Here is a 24513-nt window from a genome sequence, read left to right as displayed (position 1 = left end):
TACCTTAGGTAATGTCATCTGCAATTTTTTCTTGGAGGAATAGTTATACATTTTTGCTCACTGGTACTGCAATGTCACAACAAGAGGGAGGGTAGAACGATCGACCAAGACTTTCGCAAATACGTTCAGATAAAGGGAGGCTACAACAAAATAAATATAAAATAATCATTCAGAAAAATAACAAAAAAAATTAAAATGAAAATAATCGATCCGACCAACCTTGCCCGATAAAGTGTCAAATCAGGTTATATTTTTTTATTCATGACCTGACTTGAAAAAATCCAACCCATAATAGAAAAACTAAAAACAATTTGATCATATTCGCCAGTGTGTTCTATTGAGCTTAGGCTAAAACTTTTTGCCTCACAAATTTTTGCCTGATCTGAACCGGTTTTTGACCAGATCTACACACTGTAGCCCTTAGTGTGGGGGTTAATCGTGTTAATATTTTCACTGTTGAGGTATGTCCACGGTCACATAGTTCATGTATACTGCAAAAGTAGCTACCAATTCCACACAGTTCAGATATTTGAGAAGAAAATAAAAAACATAGGAACACTAACCGCGTAGCTTTGATTTTGCAAATATAAAAAAATGAAACTTTTTACGAATGTTTTCTTTTTCTTAAACATAGTGTGCAAGAAAATGGAAACCGGCAACACTAACTACAAATATCATCTGCTTTTATGCAAACAATATTTTTTAAAAAATACACGTGTCAACAAAACTTATAGATCCAAACAAGGGTGGATATGTTCCGCTATAATAACCAACCTGACCACGTGCTATGCTGAGTTGTTATGGTACTGTTAAAAATCGGAGGCTCTCATGCTAATTCTTTTAAGAAGCATTGAAAATAAATTATACAAATTCAAAAATCTATAAACAACATGTCATTAATTTTGTAGCATCTAGCAATAATAGCTATTGGATATACTTCATTTAAAAAACAATTATTCACCTCTACTATTATAAAAACAACTAGATTTGCATATAAGTTACATGTCTACCATTATAAAAGATAAACTAAAGTAACCAGTAGATTAAAAATAATTAAATTGCCTAAATAGATTATCTCTCCATAAATTTGCATATAACATAACTCCATAAGTTTGCATATAAATTATGTTATCTCTCATTATCTAAAATAAACTAAAATATCCAATCAAATTTACTATATGCATATGCTACTAACGAATTGAATAGTGAAAAGTGCACTTATTTAGATACAGTACATATTAGTTTTGCAGCTTAACATATAGACAAAAAAATACTAATAAGATCAATATTTGAAAGCCAAAATCTAGACGTTACAACAAATATTATGTTAAGGTTTCAGCTAAACATACATATTGAACACATGAATCAATAAAGAAAAAAATAACTATATAACTATAGATGTTGAAACATTTATCTTATAGAATATATGCAGTATCCAATGTGTACTATTTTTTAGCAAATGAACAGTGAAAATAGAATGCACTCAATGATAAGAAATTTTAATTTGTTGTAACATGTGTAGGAGCTAGCTAGTTATGCTAATTTAATGGTTTACCTTCACCTCTCCAATGTGACCTCATCAAAACCTATTGGTTGGGTCAGTCTTAGGCCTTGTTTAGATCCGAATTTTTTTTGGATTTTGACACTGTAACACTTTCGTTTTTATTTGATAAACATTGTCCAATGATGGAGTAACTAGACTTAAAAGACCCGTCTCCCGATTTACAGACAAACTGTGTAATTAGTTTTTATTTTTACCTATAATGTTCCATGCATGTGCCGCAAGATTCGATGTGACAGGGAATCTTAAAATTTTTTTGGTTTTTTGAGTGAACTAAACAAGGCCTTAGTAGAAGTTTCAAGTGTGTTTCATTTGTATTAAATAGGTTGCTATATAAGTATTTTTTATGATGTGACAGTGTATTTAAAAAGAGAGAGAATATATGAATTTCATCTAAACTCTCTTGGCACGATTAGATCATCCTCAATGTGGGTTTCATCATCCATATCTTGGAAACAACATCGAAGAGTTTTATCCTAATGAAACTCTTTCTACTCCCATAAAACTCTTATCACCTCTCTCTTCATTAATATAATGTCACATCAACATATTTAATGTACATGAAACTCTGATGAAACACCATTGAAACTAGCCTTACCAACTATCTATGTGAGTCATAAAATTAAATGTCTATGAAACTATATAACGAAACTATATATGAAGATTGAGTGTTTCATCAAAGTTTTGTTATATTGGTAATGACGCTATGAAACTATGTATTGAGACTCGCCTTAGTCTCGGATTGAAACAATCTGGGTGACCTAGTTAGTGTCTTCCAATCTTCCATCGCTCAAGGTAGCCCGATCTGAAGCTACCCACGGCGCAGGCGCAGAAAATCAGGTCGCCGATCACCACCAGTGTGATGCACTTCAGATGGACTCACCGACCCGTTTAAATCTCATGACAGCGACGCCTGATTAATTTTCTTCCAATCGGATGTCTGTGTGCTACTCATAACCGCAACGTTCCCTAATCCCTACAGTTGACCGGACAATAATAATTTCTGCTGCGCTGCTCGTTGCTCCTAACCCTGATTGTGCTGCCGTTTTTCCGGGCTGAACTACTTGCCGGGAACACTGGATACGCAAAGCTAAACGTAGCCCTGAATGAAGATCGATCTTTGCCTCCTTTCCCCTGCTTTTCTGCTCATAAATTTCCAGATGAAGAATAATGTACTCCATCCGTCCTAAATTATAAGTCATTTCAAGAATCTTGGAGAGTCAAAGTTTTTCAAGTTTGACCAAATTTATATAGCAAAATAATAACATTTTTTATACCATCCAAGTATTATTAGATTCTTTGTTAGTTATATTTTCATAGTGTATCTATTTTATGACATAAATCTTTATATTTCTCTTTATATTTTTGGTCAAACTTGAAAATATTTTAATTCTTCAAAATTTTTGAAATGATTTATAATTTGGAACGGAGAGAGTAGCCGCATATGCAGCGCAGAAGAGATTCACCACTACACTCAGCACCGCCTTTAATGCATCAGCTACACTAGATCTACACATGCACCTTAGCCGACAATTTTGTGACCTTTTTTCCCTTGCTAATTAAGCAACATGACATGATCTGAGGCGAAACTAGTAATATGTTTGTATATTCTGCCTTTTCAAAAGGAGGTGTTTTTTTTTTCCTATTATCATAGCACAAACACTTATGCTGAGTTGCTGACACGAAAAGAACCATTTGCATTATTTTCTATTTTGCTCGCTTTTGATACAGGTGCCACGAAGGACCCTGCTTCGGGGAAAGCATAAAAAATGCTACCACTCCCGTTCTCACGAGTTGCAAGTAATGGTGTGCTAGAATTGCGAAGATGGCGCTGGCTCAGGAGGACGGACATGTATAGTAGGCCTTGTTTAGTTCACCCAGAAACTAAAAAAAATTAAGATTCTCCGTTACATCGAATCTTGCTGCAAGCATTAAATATGTATAAAAACAAAAACTAAAGTTTACCTGTAAATCGCGAAATAATTCTTTTGAGTATAGTTAGTCTATAAAAACGGAAATGCTACAATACCCAAAACCCAAAAAATTTTGGAACTGAACAAGGCGACAATACTTAAGCCTTGTTTAGTTTTCGAGTGAAAATTTTTTAAATATTGTAGCATTTTAGTTTGTATTTAGTAAATATTACCTAACCATGAACTAACTAGGCTCAAAAGATTCGTCTCGTAAATTATAGGTAAACTGTGCAATTAGTTATTTTATTTATGTATTTAATGATCTATGTATATACCGCAATATTTAATGTGATGAGAAATCTTGAAAAAAGTTTGTAGATTTTGGGTGCAACTAAACAAAGCGTTAAAAAGAAAACGGCACATTCTATGATGCCATCCTTTTGCATGCATTGCTCCCTGTAAGACGGTACTTAAAAATGCGTCACATTCTCTCTGTCAGGGATAGGGGGGGGGGGGGGGGGGGGGGGTTGGGGTAAACATGCCCATGGCTTTGGCTATCCACGTCCCAATCAAATTGGTCATTGCCTGTAAATGTTGACAGGTAGCACGCACGAAAAAGGCTCTATTGACATGGCAGTACTATTAGGCCTTGTTTAGTTTCGAAAACTGAAAAGTTTTCGGAACTGTAGCACTTTCGTTTGTTTGTGGTAAATATTATCCAATCATAGACTAACTAGGGTCAAAAGATTCGTCTCGTGATTTACAGTCAAACTTTGTGATTAGTTTTTGTTTTCGTCTATATTTAATATTTCATGCATGTGCCGTAAGATTCGATGTGACAAAGAATCTTCAAAAATTTTTGAATTTCGGGGTGAACTAAACAAGGCCTTAATGGAAAACCAAATACTGTACCCCGATTGGTTGAAAACCAAATAAAGTACTGATCGACCCGCACTGAAAGAGAACAGTTGAGTCATCATTGCACAGGAATCCCAAAACCTGTCACTTTTGCCGGCACAAATCCGTTGTCCGCCTGTACCACGGCTCTCTCCGGCAGCGGCAGTAGGCTTTGCCAGTAGCCGTTGGATCTTGGATCCCAGCTGCCGTGCTTCGCGCTGCGTGAGGAAATGAAGACGAGGAGGACACGGGTTCCCATCGAAAAGGACACGAAACGGCTCAGCGCCCCACGGCCCACGCATCCACCCGTTTGGGTTTGGCCATTTCTTCCGCTCCCCGTGGAGAAACCCCCCGTGGAGAAACCAACCAAGGCCTTGTTTAGTTCCGAAAAAATTTCGGATTTCGACACTGTAGCACTTTCGTTTGTTTATGATAAATATTATTTAATTATAGACTAATTAGGATCAAAAGATTCGTCTCGTGATTTACACATAAACTGTATAATTAGTTTTTGTTTTCGTCTATATTTAATGCTTCATGCAGGTGCTACAAGATTTGATATGATGAGGAATCTTGAAAACTTTTTGGTTTTAGGGGTGAACTAAACAAGGCCCAACCAGGGCCTTGTTTAGTTCCAAAATATTTTGCAAAATGTGAATAGTACCAATTTCGTTTGTATTTGACAAATATTGTCCAATCATAGACTAACTAGGCTCAAAAGATTCGTCTCGTCAATTCCGACCAAACTGTGTAATTAGTTTTTATTTTCGTCTATATTTATTACTTCATGCATACGTCTAAAGATTCGATGTGACGGGGAATCTGAAAAATTTTGCAAATTTTTTTGAACTAAACAAGGCCCAGGACGTCGCACAGATTTGGCGCTGCGTTGCCCACTTGCCCTGCCCCGCTCCAGCCTGCGCCAGCCCCAACTCCCAGGAGCCAGGTCACTGGTCACCGTAGTAGTAGGCCTTGTTTAGTTCACCCTGAAAATCAAAAAGTTTTCAAGATTCTCTGTCACATCGAATCTTATGACACATGCATGAAACATTAAATATAGACGAAAACAAAAACTAATTACACAATTTAACTGTAAATCACAAGACGAATCTTTTGATCCTAGTTTGTCCATAATTAAATAATATTTATCACAAACAAACGAAAGTACTACAGTATCGAAAAATTTTCACTTTTCGGAACTAAACAAGGCCTAAAATTTTCAAGATTCCCCATCACATCGAATCTTTGGTCGCATGCATGGAGCATTAAATATAGATGAAAATAAAAACTAATTACACAGTTTATCTGTAATTTGTGAGATGAATCTTTTGAGTCTAGTTACTCCTTGTTTGGATAATATTTGTCAAATAAAAACGAAAATGCTACAGTAGCCGAAAACTGAATTTTTTGCGAACTAAACAAGGCTTAGGTATTGTAGACTTGTAGTACGGGACGGACGGGACGGAGGCGATGGCGCCGCGCCGCAGCGGCAGCGGCACGTGAAGTGAAGAAACGCAAATAGACCGTGCATGGGCCGTCCTTACTGCGGCGGTTCTACCCGCCGAAAATCACGTCTCGTGTTCGTGCCGATTGAAGGAATTTTCTCTACCATCAGACTAGTGGTTGCTTGGACATACACCGATACACGTAGGCAGAGTTGAGTCGGTGAAGGCAAACCAAGCAGCACAAGCACGTGAAGCCGACCAGCGACGACAGCTGGGGATCTCGGCGATGCTATGCGACATGAGCCCCATTGCTTGTATAAAAAGTCATTATTTAAAAAAAAACACTGTTAAATAATAGAACGATAGACAAATTAGATAGATAAATCTAAGCGAATAGGGCCATGGCAACAAGTGTCAGGAACGGAGCAAGCGTAGGCGGACGGTGCGGTGGTTGATCATTCTCGACCTCGTGGCGCGCGACGGAGGGAGAATCGGGAGCCGCGGAGGGGTACGCCGTACGCCTAGGCGGCGTACGTGTGCTCTGCATGTGTGAGAACCCGTAATCGACCGCCTTGTTTAGTTTCCAGAAAATTTTGCAAAATTTTTCATATTCCTGTCACATCGAATCTTTAGACGTATGCATAAAATATTAAATAAAAATAAAAATAAAAACTAATTGTACAATTTAGTCGAAATTGACGAGACGAATCTTTTGAGCCTAGTTAGTCTATAATTGAACAATATTTGTCAAATACAAACGAAAGTGCTACAGTGTCGATTTTCCAAATTTTTTCGGAACTAAACAAGGCCTTAAAATAACCGCCGATGAACCAAACCAAACTGTTGTACTAGGAAACTACAGCGTCCACGGACTGAAAGTGGAACTGGACCAGCGCGGTATTGACAGCGGAGGCAGCGGCAGTCTCTGGATGCGAAATGGAGAACAGAGGCAGAGCACAGCACGGGACTACGGGAGTCGGCAGTGGCCAAAGCTTTCCCAGCTTCCGAGGCGCACGACTGCAAGGGCTGGCGTGCGTAGCGTCCAGCTCCAAAGAGAAGCGACAGAGGGTGGTCAAAAAGAAACAAATCGTAAAAAGTCGTAACAAGAGCTTGTGGTCATCATCTATTCATCTTCATTCGTAGTACAATAGTAATCTGTTGTAACTTGACCTGTCATTTGCTGCTTAATTACCAGTGGTTGCCGCTCCATTTCATTCGTACACTACTAATCTGTAATGTAACTTGGCCTGTCATTTGCTGCTTAATAGTTATCAGTGGTTGCCGCTGCAAAACTCTCTTTTTTTTTGGGTACTTATAATTCGGAACCGAAGAATTTTATATATACGCATCACAACTGCTCTGATGGTTTAAACATGGGACAAACAAATGAAAGGGGGTGTTTAGTTTCCCATATTATAATTTAAAATACAAAATGTCAACTACTTTGGAGTGATGAAATGTAAAATGCCAAAAATTTTAGGGTCATGTTTAGTTGCATAAAAAATGCAGAATTTATTGCCCTTTTAAGAGCTTATTGAGACTTTTTTTGGGTTTTTTTTGTCTCTTCATGTCAAAATCCAAAATGTAGAATAATCACCTTTTTTATCAAAAAATTTGCATAGTGTTTAGTTCCATTTTACAAAATAATGGACCAAAACCAAAACTTTTTGAAAAAAGGGGAACTAAACACCCCTTTTTGCAAAAATTGAAGGCCCTTTGTTCATTTATAAAATTGCAAAAAAAAATCAAACTCAAAGGGCAGCAGTGGATTAGAGCCGGCCAGCCGGAAACGTATACTTGGCCTGTTCATCCTGAAAACTAAAAAGTTTTCAAAATTCCTCGTCACATCGAATCTTATGGCACATGTATGAAACATTAAATATAGACGAAAACAAAAACTAATTACACAGTTTAGCTGTAAATCACGAGACGAATCTTTTGATCCTAGTTAGTCCATAATTGAATAATATTTGTCACAAACAAAAGAAAATGCTACAGTACCGAAAACTTTTCACTTTTCGGAACTAGCCTTGGGCAGTTTGTAGAGCACGGCTGATCGTATATCCGTTTCCTTTTTTTTCTGCGCATATTTGGCCATGCCTCTTCGTGTAATTTTTTGTAAACTTGCGCATGTTTGCAATTGCAATCAAGGAGGGCCTGTCTAGTACACCCAAAAAAATAAAAAAAATTAAGATTTTTCGTCATATCGAATCTTGTAACACATGTATTAAGCATTAAATATAGACAAAAACAAAAATTAATTATACAATTTATTTGTAAATCATGAGATGAACATTTTAAATCTAGTTCGTTTATAATTAAATAATAATTAATAAATAAAAACGAAAGTGTTACAGTAATTAAAAAAAATCGAAACTAAATAAGACCTTAGGATCTTTTCTTCCGTCCATTCCTCGACCGCAGGACGGCAGGAGTCAGTAGGGCAAAAGCAGCTCGGGAGCGAATGCGGATTGGACATCTATTCATGTGAATATGACCTTGTTTAGTTCTAAAAAATTTTGCAAAATGTGAACAGTACCAATTTCGTTTATATTTGACAAATATTGTCCAATCATGGACTAACTAGGCTCAAAAGATTCGTTTCGTCAATTTCGATCAAACTGTGTAATTAGTTTTTATTTTCATCTATATTTAATACTTTATGCATACGTCTAAAAATTCGATGTGACGGAGAATCTGAAAAATTTTGCAAAATTTTTAGGGAACTAAACAAGGGCCTTGTTTAGTTCCCCAAAAATTTTGCAAAATATTTCAGATTCCCCGTCACATCGAATCTTTAAACGTATGCATGAAGTATTAAATATAGATGAAAATAAAAACTAATTGCATAGTTTGGTCGAAATTGACGAGACAAATCTTTTGAGCCTAGTTAGTCCATAATTGGACAATATTTGTCAAATACAAACGAAAGTGCTACTATTCCTATTTTGCAAAATTTTTTGGAAGTAAACAAGGCCCCACTCAAATCTTGCTTGCGTGGCAGCGAGCGGACGCAAATGCACTGCTCCACTACCTCTGGGCTCTGTACCGGTGCTGGCATGAGTGGAGTGGATGCAATAAAATCTTCCGTTTCCAAAAAAACGTTATCTGAACTTACACCATACTCCTTTTTTTAATTTAACTTTGTATTGTTCCCCTTCTCAAAATGCAATGTGCTAAACTGTGGCTGCAGCTTTAATCCATCTCAAGTGAACTGTGGCTGCAGCTTTAATCCATCTCTAGCAACGGGCCACGGCTGCTCCCAGCAACGGGCCTATTTGCGTACTGCACCCAGCAACGGGCCACCCGACAGTGGGTTGAGATCCAAACCAAACCCACACCAATCCAATATATATATATATGTGAAAGTCAAATCCAAACCAAATTAGACCATGACTTCAATCATCCACACCAAACCAAACCACTTATGCACTACACCCATTAAAATATATTTCCAACCCACTATTTCACCGGCACCTCATGCTATTGTTTATATTTAGCCATAAATTGTGGCAGAACCTCCTGAATTAAGTGGCCCACATGCACCCATCATTGTCTCAAAGACTTCTGATCGGCGTACACGAGTTCCAAATGACTCAAGAAGTCTGTCGGGTGTCCTCGGGAAACCCGAATCATCCACGTTACATTCTTTCCAGGAATTCTCTCATTAAGCATTACAGTATTACAACATTTCATAGATAAGATAAATCAGAGTAAAAGCGGAAAGGTTATATAACATAGATTGAAACTTAAGTCCAAAGGTTACAAACCATAAGTATTTAGTACATAAAGGGTTCGGAACTTTATATTACATATACCATAAGTCACACAACAAGCTTTACTTGCCCAAGGTCACACATCAGATTCATCATCATCACTCTCCTCCACAAGAGTGAAGAAACAACGACCATCAAAAGGTTGATCAAAAGGTTCACCTGCAACATGGGTTAATAAACTCTGCGTACAAAAGTACTCAACAAGACTTAACCGACTAGAAAGGAGGTGAAAACTCAGGTATGCAGGCTATAAGGATTCAAAGTAAGGCTTTAGCAGGATCAAAACATTTCTTTTGCATAAAAGCTTACTAAGAGTAAAACCTACTTTCAAGTTTTAACTCAAGATCATCATTTATGACTAACCAAAATTATTATCAAACTTTCATAAGCAAACCACCTCTTTCTTATACCAAAGTTCATTTATTACTACGATGATGGGGTGAGGATTGAGGCTCCATATCCGAGGAAACACGGCGATTCGAATCGATTAAACCCAGCTGGGGATTCAGTACCACACGACATATGTAGAACTTAATCTTGCATATGTCAACCTTTTCTATAGATCCTCCCATACAAGAACGGGTCCAGCGTCACCCGAGAGTACAGTACACCACCATCCTACAACCAATCTAGATGTTTCCCGGTCATCTCAGATCCGTAAGGTGGGTACACGCTACTCTCGCCATCTCTCCACTCCCAGTACGCGGTTAGCCGTTCTCAAGTATCGGAATAGCTATAGGTAAGGCTTACCATCGCATGTGGGCTGTACTCAAAGGTCTCAATCAAAGCAGGCCACCAACGGAACGGTCCTTAATCGACACAGTTGGAGACACTACTTTAAGACTCCATTCTTAAAGCAAGTCCACCGACCGGTCTCAAGTTGAAACATTATTGACCATAAAAGTATTCCACAACAACCCTTCAAACTTTCTCATATGAAAACCTATCTAATAAGCAGGGCTAAGCATACTAAGTATTTTCATAAAACAGGTATCAAGGTTAATATAAGAATCACCAAGGTAGGTAATGCAGCAAATAGGATTCACCCAACTCCTATTCACCTAATGCATCATATTAACTCAAGTGATATAAATGACTTTATGAAAATACAAGGATAGGGTTTAATGTCCGGGGCTTGCCTTGGCCGGAAGGGAAGTCCGACAACTCAGCAAAACCAGATGGATCCACAAACTCAGAAGCAACCCACTGAGGATCAGATTCCTCTGGAGTGTAGTCTACACGTAGAAGTGCATATGCATGATCAAATAGATGCTCATGACATGATAAAGACAGGTTACATGTTCTTGGATGATAACAACGAACATAACTACCTCGAGTACAACTTACCTTCACGGTATAGAAACAAACTAACTTAGCTATCAAAATATAAATTACTACTAAGCAAGTTTTATCATCTTCATTAAGCAAGGTTGTGTAGTTATCAGACAACAAAGATCATTTATATGAAATAATCCATAACCAGGGAGCATATCATGCTAAGTAACCACTGGTTGTCAATCAATCCAAAATATCACTCAAATCCTAAAAGGATTAATTATTTCTATTTCTTTTATAATCATTTTAAATAGCTTTATTATGGAACAGATCATACTTTATCAAAAAGAGTTGAAATTATTCCTGAAGCTAGATAACAGTAACACAAGTTCATATGTCAAATTTCATGATTTTTGGATATACCCATAAATTATTAAAAATCATGGAAGATTTATTTATTAATAAACAGAGGCAATTTATATAAACCTGCAAACTATCAGAAAATAAAATCTAATATTTTTCCTGTGTTCTAATAAATTTATAGAACCTACACAAAAATTTTCATAATTTTTGGATCAGCAAATAATTTATTATACAAAATCAAATATACATCATAAATTGCATAAAAGAAAAAGGAAACAAACACTGTGCTACTGCGGCCAGCCCGTTTAACCTCGGCCCAAGCCGGCCCACGCGCTGCGCCCTCTCCCTCTCTCTCACGCGGTCGCTGACGGGGTAGCCCCACCCGTCAGCTCTCTCTTCTCCGCGCACGGCGGCTTTGCCGCAGTCCCGGCCGCCGCTGGCGAGGCCTGAGCTCGCGCTAGGGTGCGCAACAGCTTCGCGTCGATCCCGCGACTCCACTGCTATGCTCTAAGCACGCTCTACTCCCTTCTTCCCACCTCGGCCGCGCGAATGGCGGACGGCCATGACGGTCACCCGTAGACCGGCCGCTGGGGCTCGGTAGAGCGCAAACGAAAGGGACAGGGAGGTTCGGGGTGGGTTAAGGAGCACGGTGCTCACATTGCGGGACTCGGGGAGGTAGCCGAAGTGTTGGCGATGGAGGCGGTGCCGTCGGGCGGACGCTCCGAGCTCAACGGCGTCGTTCCGGTGATCCTGCTCGCGTCCAAGGAAAAAGAGAGAGAGCATGAGTTGTAGGACAGCAAGGCGAAGCTCCAACGTCTCTCACCTCGACCCAAAACCTTACGGAGTGGCCTGGCCACGACGAAGCTTCCACGGCGGCGCTCGGTCGCCGGCGGAGAGAAAGACAACGAATTTCGGTGCTCTGGTGCGAAATAGAAAGGAAGGGTGGGCTCTGGAGATGCGCAAGGAGATAACCAATATATTTCCACGGTGAATTTGGATATGGATCACTGGTTACGACGAATTTGGATTTGGACGAGGCGCTGCCCTTCGGTGCTCCGGTGGCAAAATGGCGTCGGTGAGCGCAAGAGGAAGGGACACGTCGCGCTCCACTTCGCCAGCAGCTGCTTCACCTTGCCACGGACGCGAGCACGCGCTTGGACGAGATAAAACGGTGGCCTTGCGCTGGCATTCACCGATCCAGACTCGGATGTCCACCGCCATGAACAGAGGTAGGAGCATATCCTCCTTTTCCCCGAAATACCCTTTCTGAAATTATGAAATTACTTTGGATTTTTGAATAGAAGATAAAAATATGTCAACATATCAAATGCTCAGAATAAAATTCTGAACATCTTTTATTTTTGCAACATATACAAAATATGCTTAGATTTTGAATTAGGGTTTGAAAACCAAAAAGAGGCTTAAAGGGGCAAAATTGTATTTCCAAAATTACTTTTGATTTTGTATGAAAACTTGAAAAATGTCATACATCAAAGTTGATCCTTATCACAAATGGAGCAACTTTGCTTTTTAAAGCATAACCAAATTCTTTTTAGATTTTTAACTAAGCAAAAAAGAGACCAAATATGATTTTTAAATTGTTTAAATTATTTACTTGAATTTCAACCAAGTTTGGAATTATAACTCAATGATGACTGGACACATGTTCAAAATTCACCTTTGAGACATAATACCAAGGTTTGGTCCAAAATTCAATTATTGAATAAGAAAAATTTCCAAAATCCCCTTTTGAGCACAAGAACACTAATCACAAAACATAAAAGCATAACTAGAGTTTCAAACTTAAACACATCTTATCCACTAAGCACAAGCATAAAAATGTAAACTTGTTTTTAGTGAATGCATATTCAGGTTATCAACTTAGATGCAATGCCAGTGCATATGATGACATGTCACGTTTTAGTCTGCTTAACACCAGAGTGTTACATAAACAAAAGCAAAAAATAAATAGATAGAATTAAAAATTATTATAAACTCTATTATTTACAGCCAAACCAATTCAGCCCACTTTAATAGGGCCCAAACCAAACTGGTCCAACAGCCTTTTCAGCCCGTTTCAATCCAAACCAATACAACCAAAAAATAAAACCAAACCAAAAAAACCGGTTTTAACCCAAACCATTGTCAGGTTTACTTCCGGGCCTATTTGCCGCCGTTTCCGGCCTCGTGCAAACCTCGCAGCTCGTTGGGCTGCTCCTCGAAACGGCTGGACCTTGGCCTCGAGCAACTAGTGGAGCAGTGAAGTCTGCAGCGCAAACAGCGCAGGGTACCGAAAGCCGAGTACTACACGAGAACAGGACCAGTAGTGTCGGCGTCGCATTGTCACGTAGCTGTTGCTGTTCCACATTGTTTAGTTTCCAAAAAATTTTGCAAAATTTTTCAGATTTCCCGTCACATCGAATCTTTAAACGCATGCATGTAATATTAAATATAGATGAAAATAAAAACTAATTGCACAGTTTGATCGAAATTGACGAGACGAATCTTTTGAGCCTAGTTAGTCCATGATTGGACATTTTTTGTCAAATACAAACGAAAGTGCTACAGTGTCGATTTTGCAAAAAATTTTGGAACTAAACAAGGCCCTAGGAGGGAGAGAGCTGGTTCGGTTCCTCACGAGAAAATTATTAAGAATAAGAGGTCGTTACACCTGTACACCTCCCGGGCTGCCACTTCGATTCGGGCCGAGAGCCTTCCAGAGCAAAGAAGCCAGGCCACCACGGCCAACACCAAAAAAACCCGACGACGACGAGCTAGCAGACGCCAGAAGAACCCAGCACAACTCCTGCCCGTTTCACTTTCGCGCACCACTTTTTGTTTCTGGAAGACAGACAGACAGTAGAGCCGATCGCATTCGCATCGCATCGCATGGCGACGAGGCCGCCGGCAGCGGAGGGGAAGTCGTGGGAGCTGGCGGCGCACCCGCGGCTTCCCAAGGGCAAGACGGTGGCCGTGGTGGTGCTGGACGGCTGGGGCGAGGCGCCGCCCGACCCCTTCAACTGCATCCACATCGCCGACACGCCCACGCTCGACGCCCTCAACAAGGTACGTACAGTACGTTACGTACGTACACGGGCTCTTGTGTGATCGGCTGATCGCTGCCGTTCACTGAACTTCTGCTCACATGTACCTCTCCTGTGCGCGGCAGGCAGCTCCGGAGAGATGGAGGCTCATCAAGGCGCACGGGACAGCGGTGGGGCTGCCCACGGATGACGACATGGGCAACAGCGAGGTCGGCCACAACGCGCTCGGAGCAGGACAGATATACGCGCAGGGGTAATTACGCATACTACTCTTGCCAAAGCAAAATTAAGCACCGCAAATTAGTAGTATTTTTTATTAGTAAATAAATTACCATTTACCAATGATCAGTCGGTAACAACGTGCAGCGCGAAACTGGTGGATCTGGCGCTGGACTCCGGGAAGATATACGAGGGCGAAGGATTCAAGTACATCCAGCAGTCCTTCCTGGACGGTGGCACTCTGCACCTCATCGGCCTGCTCAGCGACGGAGGCGTGCACTCCAGGTTCGATCAGCTGCAGTTGCTGCTCAAAGGGGCTAGCGAGCGCGGGGCGAAGAGGATACGGGTTCACGTCCTCACGGACGGCCGGGACGTGTTGGATGGCAGCAGCGTCAGGTTCGTGGAAATGCTCGAGGACGACCTTGCTAGGCTTCGGGAGAAGGGCGTTGATGCGAGAATAGCGTCTGGCGGTGGCAGGATGTATGTCACCATGGATCGTTATGAGGTACAGTACTATACTGCTACTTTTTTTTGCCACACGTTTTGGTTCGGAAGCATCAGATTGAGATTAGCTTGGAGTGAAATGGTAGACTATGTGCATCTGGATCAGTCAATTGTTAGTTCTATGCCATAAGCTAGCTGCGTCTTTGAGCACAGAGAAGAACGTTTGGCCAGTTGCTAAATCTTGTATCCAAATTGTGTGACTTATTTCATAATTTATGACAAACATGAGCCTTGTAGAGGAAACAGTCTGCAGAATATGAAAACATTTGCCGCAAATTCAGCAGCAATCAATTTTAACCCAAAAAAGAAAAACTCTAACCCAACTACTCTGCATATTTTGTAACACCACCTGGTACATGCCGTCTTTCGCAGAATGACTGGCAGGTTGTGAAGCGAGGCTGGGATGCGCACGTCCTCGGCGAAGCCCCACACAAGTTCAAGAGCGCGCTCGAGGCCGTGAAGAAGCTCAGGGAGGATCCAAAGGCAAACGACCAGTACATGCCTCCCTTCGTCATAGTAGACGAGAGCGGAAAGCCGGTTGGCCCGGTACAGGACGGAGATGCTGTGGTGACGTTCAATTTCAGAGCTGATCGGATGGTGATGCTTGCCAAGGCGCTGGAGTACGAGGGCTTCGACAAGTTTGATCGTGTCAGGTTCCCCAGGATACGCTATGCTGGTCTGCTTCAGTACGATGGCGAGCTCAAGCTTCCAAGCCACTATCTCGTTGCTCCCCCGGAGATAGAGAGGACGTCCGGTGAATACTTGGTGCGCAACGGCGTTCGCACCTATGCTTGCAGGTGAATTACTCTTGTGCTTTATCTATCTTGTGACAAGTCATTGCTATGAACCTGAATGATAGTACATTTTTACTTGACCGTATGGTGTCTTCTTGTCGTATGAACTGCAGTGAGACAGTCAAGTTTGGTCATGTCACTTTTTTCTGGAATGGGAATCGGTCTGGTTATTTCAACCAAGACTTGGAAAAATATGAAGAAATTCCCAGCGACATCGGCATCCCCTTCAATGTTCAGCCCAAGATGAAGGCCTTGGAAATTGCACACAAGGCAAGGGATGCCATCCTGAGCCGAAATTTTGATCAGGTAGTTAATGAATTTAAATCATCTTAAATAACTGTCTTAGAACACAAAAGCAATGTAGGTACAGATAAGGCAGGGACTTCAAACACTAATAGGGGGCATTTTGTAGGTAAGGGTCAACATTGCAAATGGAGATATGGTTGGCCATACTGGAGACATTGAAGCAACTATTGTTGGATGCAAGGCAGCTGATGAGGCTGTTAAGGTACATGTTTGGAATCACCTCTCTTATATTCCTGAGATTTCCTACCAATTGATTGATTGGTCACCATACATACACGTTCCAGTTTCCGCTGTTTAGATAACTGCTAATTTGTATCTTCTAGATCATCCTGGATGCCGTTGAGCAAGTGGGTGGCATTTTTGTACTCACTGCCGACCATGGCAACGCGGAGGACATGGCGAAAAGAGATAAGTCAGGAAAACCACTCCGGGACAAGGACGGGAAGGTCCAGACCCTTACTTCGCACACGCTGAATCCGGTAAGTTCAGTCGAGACATGTTAGGTGTTGGCCTCTCGGTGCGCTCTTGACCAGAGAAGCCTGAAACTATCCGTCTGCAGGTTCCAATCGCAATAGGAGGCCCTGGGCTTTCACCTGGGGTCAGGTTCCGTACAGACCTCGCAAATGCCGGCCTCGCTAATGTTGCAGCGACAGTCATGAACCTTCATGGGTTTGAGGCCCCTGATCATTATGAGCCAACGCTGATCGAAGTCGTCGACAAGTGATGCCTTGGCCTTTGCTACTTCCTGTCTCAATAAACTCATCTGCCACTGCTTTGCATTAGTTTGTCTATGTATAGGAGTATACTCTACCCAGGGATTAATTTGGTTTCCGCTTCGCTAGTTGTGGGCCTGTGGCTGTCATCATCTGAACCGATTCCTACTACGGTTGTCTGGCATGTGTGGTGTAATCGTACGCGAATATCAATATGTCACTGATTTGTATGTTAACAGTTTGTCAAGCCTTTGGATGGATATAAATCGCGAGTGCCTGGTCACATAGCTATATCTGTTCAAGATGTGGCTGCATGGGAGTAATTTTGAAAGGTTACAGCAGAACTAGTTTCGCAGCGTATCATAGCTCTCATGTCCCAATATGAACATAGATTTACATCATTCCCAACATTGTTGCTTAAGGCTTTGGTTGAAGCAAATCTCTTGCTGAGCCATGGAAAGATATCGGTCATTCCAATCAGCTCGCATCCACTGCATTAAAATATTGAAATGTACAGAAAGGCAGAAGCAAAGTATGGCATCTCATAGACAGAAGCTATACCAAACGTCAGGCGACTAGAGCCAAACACAACAAGCTGGCTCCGTCCGAACAATCAAATCTCAAACCATTTTTACATCTACTAGACGTCCTGAATGGAGCGGAGATATCCATGTAACCGCTGGGCAAACAAGGCATACACTATCGAAGCTTCGACTCGTTTGATCTGCTGCTCCGGAAGTTTGAGAGGGAGAAGAACGACCTTGATGCTGGAAGTACCGTGACAGATGGGTTAGCAACAGCCTAGTTATATCACATTACATTGTTTGGCGAAAACTAACCTTTGGTTGATGTGGCAGCTCCAGGTCTCTCCCGTAGCTTATCCGAGTTCATAGAGTTGAAGCTGCCGGTAGTTGATTGAGCTGAAAATGAGTAGGTTTAGATTTATGCATGACCTTGAAATATAACACTGTACTGCTGAGCTAATTTGATCAAGCATAGAAAGATGAACTACTTCAACAAAAAGGTTCTCACTACTGTGGGTAAAGCTGTAAAAATTGTGTGTGATGCGATGAAGTTATGTAATTGGAAATGTACTTGTCTATAAATACTCGCATAACTTCACACTAACTCATAACAGCACAAGAGCAGACCATATAATCATCTTTAAACCACATGTAACTATCAAAAGGCCATAACTATATCAGTACTGAGACTGTTCCTATAAAAGTTTGGGTGCAGAACCATCTTTGAGACCATGGTTTGGAAAGGTACCTGATAAGATGCTATTAGTCTTTGAACCATCAAAAGTTCTCCTGCTCGAATTTGCACTATCACTAGTGCCTCTTGGTTCTTCTAGTTCATCTTCTCCTTCAGAAACCACTGAGGGGCTTGCCCAGCCGTTAGCATTATTATCTCCCTTATTTTTACGAGCAAACTTTAGAAGCCTCTTGAATCCTTTTGGAGAATCCTTATGAAAAACTATTGCGGGTGGGTTTTCAGCATTTCCCCACTCAATAATTTCTGGTTCATTGCTATCTGCTTGCAGCATTTGTGACAACGAATGACGCACTCTTGGGCTTGATGATGGCAATGGTGCAATTCCTGGGGAAGTTACATCCTCAGCGACTACATTTTCACCCGAATCAGTGACTTCTAGTTCTTGATGCTCTACTTCTACCCAAGCAGCTGATGAGATGCCCATGTCATCGTCAGGAGGTTGTATGGCCTCATCTACCTCATCGGTAGAGGGTACAACATGGACACTGGAGTCCATTTCTGTTGCAGTTAAACTCGAGGCCGGTTTCTCTGTTTTTTCAATATTCAAATCATTATCGAGCGAAATTTCTAAATTTTCATCAACATCATGTGCTGGTTGAGCAAGATCAGCCTCCAGTACCTTGGTAGTTGGCTCGGTTGTCATAGGAGATTGCTCCTTATCTTCAGCTTGGTTAACACTTCCACTATCTTTTGAGGAGTCATCAAGTTGGGGTACCTTACTCTTCACAGTACCAGAACCAATGCTCTGACTAATTCCAGTGGTTTTCTTCAAGGGTTTGGACTCAAGCGGCACAACACTGCTTTTCTTTGAAACCTTATGCAAGCTTTGCTTCGTTGTTACACTTGATTTTTCTTCTGAAGAAGGTGAAACTCTAGTTACTCTGCTTGTCTTTGTTGCTGTTTTTGTCTTCTTCTCTTCTTGACCCTTTATAGCTGGCTTGGTAGCAGTAAGGGGTTCCTTCTTGTTCTTCACTGGTTGAATGGGTCTTTCCACTTTTGAAGCTGGCTGAGACGACAAGGGTGTTGTCGGAGTCCTTCTTCGGCTAGTTTGTGTGGACATCGAAGCCATCCCAGGAGAGCTTTTAGTTTTTTGTGTTGTAGTTGCTTTAGTCAAAGAACCACCTGACCATGAACTTCGTGTAGTAGGCACAGATGCAGGTGCAGGTGATGGTTTTGGTGAGCTTTTTCTGACTGGTGGTGTCTTTGAAGCTACTTCTTTGGGTGGGACTGGGGGTGATGAATTTCGCCGTGCCCTTTGCGGAACTGGTGAAATACGTCTCTCTGCTGAAGTGACAGTTTTGGAGGTCATTGTCGGTTTATGCTGCCCAGCTGCTTCCTTCAAGGACTTGGTGCTTGGTTCCTTTGCAGGTCGCCTTGTGCCTTTCTCAGTTCTGACTTTTGTGTCTCGCTTCTCTCTATGCTGACCATGAGATACACCTTTTTGCTGATTGGTGGAACTGAGACCAGCAGCAGTGGCATTAGCACCCGAAAATTTTCCAGGCATGACTTCCATCATTTTCAATAACATTTGATTAAGTTCAGCTTCCTTCTGGCGGTTCCACTCTGCAGAGGCCATTGCCCGATCACTACTTTCCTCCAGTCCAAACTTTGCTTGTTCTGCACAAATATTACTACAAACAGTGCTCCCTGTTTCTGGTACTCCAATATCATGAGAATTAGGATGGAAAGTTGAATCTTCAACCTCAGGTGTAACAAAATTCTTTGGTGTGTTATCTAGTTCAGCCTTCATTTCAGCTCCAACCTTCTCTGTTTCAGAAGCCATGTTTGATTTACTTTCAGATGTCGACTCTGAGACTTTTCCTTCTGATTTTTCATTCAAAGAATCACCCATTCCTGCACTCCACCTTCTTAAGACAGATTTAGTAGCAAACAAGCCAGCTTTCTTATTTTGTGAATCCGGATTCTGATCCTTCTGCTTGCTCTCGAAAAGGTTAATCGCATCCTGCACACTCATCCTTCTTACGTTATTGTCAGATTTCCTTGGTGGCTGGTCAGTTTCACCATTGCAGGTACTATTTTCATCATCTTTATCCAAAGGAATCCTCTGACTAGGAGGGAAGTAACTGAGGCTCTTGATGGCAATTGCTGTTGATCGACGTGATCCTGATCTCCCGATTTGAACCCTCCGCATTGGAGAAGCTGATCTTCTAGGTGAAGCAGATCTTACAAGAGGTCGGCTCCTTTCAACAATGGCCTCGCCTTCATCACTGGACTCAGAGGAATCTTCACTTCCTGTTGAGCTCTCACGCTCAATTTGTGCAAGCTTTGCTGGAGAGACATTATTGGCAATGGGCCTCTGGGGATTGGTCTGAGGACTGATATCACAAGGTTTATGTGCATTCTCACCCTTGTCAATTTTCTCAGTTGTAGAATCCTGCTGTAAAGGGACCTCAGAGGGCTGACAATCCAAAATTAACAACATACACCGCATCAACCAACTGGCAATGAGAAAGACCGGTAGTTAATCTCTCGTCTCAGCTTAACAGACAATGAAGACACGATTCAAAAGATTGGTCACATCATATAAATGTAAAAGCAAACTAATTCCATGTGACAAAGTAAGTTTATGAATGACTAGAAGACACACTTGTAGCCAATTAGCATTATCTGCTCTCTTATCGTACAATAAAAATAAGTGAAATTGCAGAGTACTATGCTTTTTAAAATACCTAAACTCTGATGTTCCAAATCTCTGAACAAAAGCAGATAAATCAGATATTTCTCTTGTCGATAAATTGGATCCAACTGCTCGATTCAATAAGATCAAGATCTCTTCCTTCAGTGCAGTTAGCCTCAAATCCAGTGCTCTAAGCAATTCATTCCTAGCATATTTAACCATAAAAAATGTGAACCAAAAGAGGTAGTGAAGTAAAGTAGCAGAGAAAAGGAAAGAACTTTTTACTTTGTAGTCTCCGATGAATTATGCCCATCATTTCCCTAAAAGTGGATGTTTAAAAATTAAGTAGGTGGATCATGAAAGATTAAAACCATGTAAAATTAAATCCTTGCGGCACTAGAAACTACCTGCTGTGCTATGGCACCAGTACCAAACAAACCTCCTGAAGAAAAAGAACATCATATTAAACTGAGGGCTCCACCATTATAAGGTTGAACGAGATTCAGTAAGGTTAATATCACATGAAATGTGAACAGGCTTTCATGTTTGGATATTGCAAGGAATAAATACCACATAAGCATTAAAAACAGCCCCTCTAGCAGTTTTATGTTTACATATTTCATGGTTTTGTCTGCATTTGCATATATACACATATTTGTGAAGTATGGAAGCTCAAGTGAGCATTGAAAAAATATTTGGTGAACTTCAACAGTTCTACCTTCAGAGCATAAGGCATCGTCTTTTTTTAAAAAAAAAATAATACCCTGAGAATAGTTTTGCCAGTATGAAACACATGAGAAAAGCATTAATTATACCCATGGACATGTAGATGAGTACTACATTGGATTATCAACTGAAGTCAAAAGCATCTGTTGGAAGGAAGGATTATTCCCAGAAGATACAACTGACAACTATTTCTTTGGTAATAAGCAAACAAATCAAGGGCACAATTTGTGGGACTGATTGTCTATAATAAACTATCAACCAGCAAGCGATATGATTCACCAATGTAAAGATCAACTAATAGTATAATCACATTGCAAAACATAAGTCGAAGCCCACGATCTACGTGACACATAGATGGCAAAATAAACCTAAAGCAACTGAAGTGGATCAAAGGGACAATAAACAAGGCGGACAGGCTATAATGCATGCATATCCATTATACATCAAAAGATTGTGAACTTGTGAAGGTCTTCAAATAACAAGCAACAATGGAAGAACCAGATGCTTATATGAAAGTATACCTGTTAAAGCACCACTAGTAACATTTTGTTCCTCCTGCAAAACAAATGTGACCTCTATTATTAATGCCATATGCAGTGAAATATTAAAAAGTGAACTTGGCTGAAAATTTTATTTTGGCAAACAAGCGATACCTTAACATAGAGTGACTGATGAAACTTTCTCGTTTCCTCCAGCTGTGACATCTCGTCTAAAACTCCATTGACCGATTTTGATGTATCACATGAATTTATGATATGCAAGAATCTGGTGGAGCAGTTCAACTTAGTCATACATACAACTGACATAACCATAAGCAAATAGGAAGGATGCAAATACCTCTGCAAGGTGGATTTGGTAAACCAGGAAGAGCCCTTTTCATCCCCAGTCAATAACAGTTTAAAAGTACCACTTTGTGAACAAGATTGGAATGCTTTGGCATCTTCCAGGTGCAGAACTAACTGGTCAAAAGGACCAGAAGCTATCAGTTCTGTTTTTCCCTTACTGCAAGCAATTGCCTCATACCTATACATGAAACATTTCACAACAAACAGGGGCAGAGTTAAGCTCTATACCCAATCTTCAAAGATGATAGCACCGCACTACAGCAAAGAGCAGCAGTTGTGCTCGACTAGATGCAATATCAAAATTGAGGCAAAATTCCTTTAAATTTTTAAGATGTGTGATCGTGGGAAAGCACTGCTATAGTATTTCCAATGCTGGAGCATCACAGGAATTGGGATTGGGGCAAGTCCCTTTGGAAAATCTAAGAACTACATTCCAAACAGGGGCCCAAGCGCAAATGTTGGAGAAACAGAGATCAAATGTTGCATAAATGCTAGTGATAAATCCAGGTAGTGTTCACCTGTTGTCAGGCGAGGATACTTGGAAGACAGCAGAATCAAGCTCCGTGTTGCTAGCAACTTTCCTGTCCATTTTGCTTACACAAACGTGAATAGATGCCACTTTCAAATCATCCAAACAGTCAGTTCCTTAACTACTTCAAAGCCCTGCAAACAACATGAAGGACAGATAAACCTCAGGAACCCGCGCAAGATTAAATACAAATGCTGAACCACATATGGCGCGTCAGATCTGTACGAGTCATTTTGTACATCAAGGGAGGGAATAAGCAATCCAGAAGAGGAGATACTGAACTCAAAACCCAAACCAATTCACACCTCAGCATCCTTCATCTGGATACCAAATCACACACACACACCGGCGGAGCCAAGGCCCGGCCACCCTGGGCAGCTGGCCGGGCTCCCATGGTACAGCAGAGGCGGGAGGAAAGAGGGAGGTGCGTACACAGGGTCGCTGGCCGGAGCGCGGAGGACGGAGGCGAGGGCGCGAGGCGACTGGCGAGAGGCGGGAGGGGGAGCCGCCACCGCCGCAGCCGAGCCTGGGAGTGGGGGAAGAGCAGTAGATCTCGGCGCTGCGGAGCAGAAGACATGGCGGTGCGTGGGTTATCGGCCCCTAAATAGGCCATACAATTCTTTTTCTCTTTTCTTTTTTATTTTTTGAGCAACTTATATTTCTTTTTTCTTTTTAATATCTTTTGACAAATTAACATTTATATAATCAATATCTATTTCTTCTTTTTATCTTAATACATAATTGTGAAAATTTCGGTCTGCCGAACTATCAAAACTTTCTGTCTTCCATTCGGAATTCGCCCATATTACGTTGGTGGAAGAAGAAGAAAAAGAATAGAAGTTTAGAATAGTGACACAGAATCTACTCAAACTAATTATTAGCGCAAGTTAATTGGTTTCACCTCCTTAGCGCTGAACTCGCTAGTGAAACTAATAGCTAGTAACTCCCAAGTTAACAGTTAGTCAGTCTATCAATAATTTTATTATCTCTTTACTAAATTTTTTAGCTAGCTAAACTTTAGTTACTTTAGTAACAAAACTTCTAAACACACATATAAAAATAAGCTAAAATAATTTAGTTTCAATAGTCACCTAAGGGTCTCACTAGTCACCCAAGAGGAACCAAACAAGCCTTTAGATTCATTAGTACTTTCTTCGTACCTATAAAAAAAATCGTTTAGGATAGTGACACGGTCTCTAAAGCCTTACTTTAACTCTTTATTTTAATAAAAATATTTATCAAGAAGTGGTACATGTATATTGTTATGAAAGTATTTTTAAGACAAATCTATTCATATGGTTTTCATATTTTCAAACTAAATAATTTAAAAGTTATTCATGATTTATATTTCCAATATTTGATTTAAACCTTATCTAAAACTACTTTTTTTATAGGTATGGAAGGAATACTAATTTATAGTTCCCAGTTATATGCCATTGAGTCCAAATATAACATTCACCATTTTTTTGACAAGAAACATTCACCATTAATTAAATCTTGAGTAAAAGGAAGAGAGAAGACAAATGTTCTCCATTCGCCGCGGAGAAGGTTCTGGGCTTGTAGCAGACCACGGCCGCGGTCCCGAACCTCGGGTAGTAAAGACCGTCCTGTCCTTTTTCTCCTCTCCTCACCATAACGGCATAAATTCTTCCCTGAGAAAAGGACCGGTAGAGTCGTAGCGGCACTG

The 24513-nt window shown here is 40.8% G+C and overlaps 2 protein-coding genes across 2 annotated transcripts; one reads left to right on the top strand and one right to left on the bottom strand.

The window, feature by feature from the left end:
• LOC8083675 (2,3-bisphosphoglycerate-independent phosphoglycerate mutase) lies at positions 13921 to 17076 on the top strand. Its single transcript, XM_002467877.2, has 8 exons — positions 13921 to 14296; positions 14400 to 14527; positions 14641 to 14998; positions 15370 to 15794; positions 15905 to 16097; positions 16204 to 16299; positions 16421 to 16576; positions 16657 to 17076. Exons 1-8 carry the CDS (start codon positions 14120 to 14122, stop codon positions 16819 to 16821), a joined length of 1698 nt encoding a protein of 565 aa, XP_002467922.1. The 5' UTR covers positions 13921 to 14119; the 3' UTR covers positions 16822 to 17076.
• Positions 17189 to 23412, bottom strand: LOC8084554 (serine/arginine repetitive matrix protein 1). Its single transcript, XM_002465277.2, has 11 exons — positions 23259 to 23412; positions 22816 to 22960; positions 22290 to 22475; positions 22106 to 22217; positions 21974 to 22007; positions 21134 to 21168; positions 21012 to 21046; positions 20779 to 20931; positions 18083 to 20547; positions 17650 to 17730; positions 17189 to 17577 (listed from the first exon to the last, which is right to left on the bottom strand). The coding sequence occupies exons 2-11, from the start codon at positions 22884 to 22886 to the stop codon at positions 17510 to 17512; spliced, it is 3240 nt and encodes a 1079-aa protein (XP_002465322.1). The 5' UTR covers positions 22887 to 22960; positions 23259 to 23412; the 3' UTR covers positions 17189 to 17509.

This window comes from Sorghum bicolor, chromosome 1, assembly GCF_000003195.3.
Source record: "Sorghum bicolor cultivar BTx623 chromosome 1, Sorghum_bicolor_NCBIv3, whole genome shotgun sequence".
Lineage (NCBI taxonomy): Eukaryota > Viridiplantae > Streptophyta > Magnoliopsida > Poales > Poaceae > Sorghum > Sorghum bicolor.
Note: the sequence above shows the minus strand (reverse complement) of the source record. Positions and strands in the feature narration are given on the sequence as shown.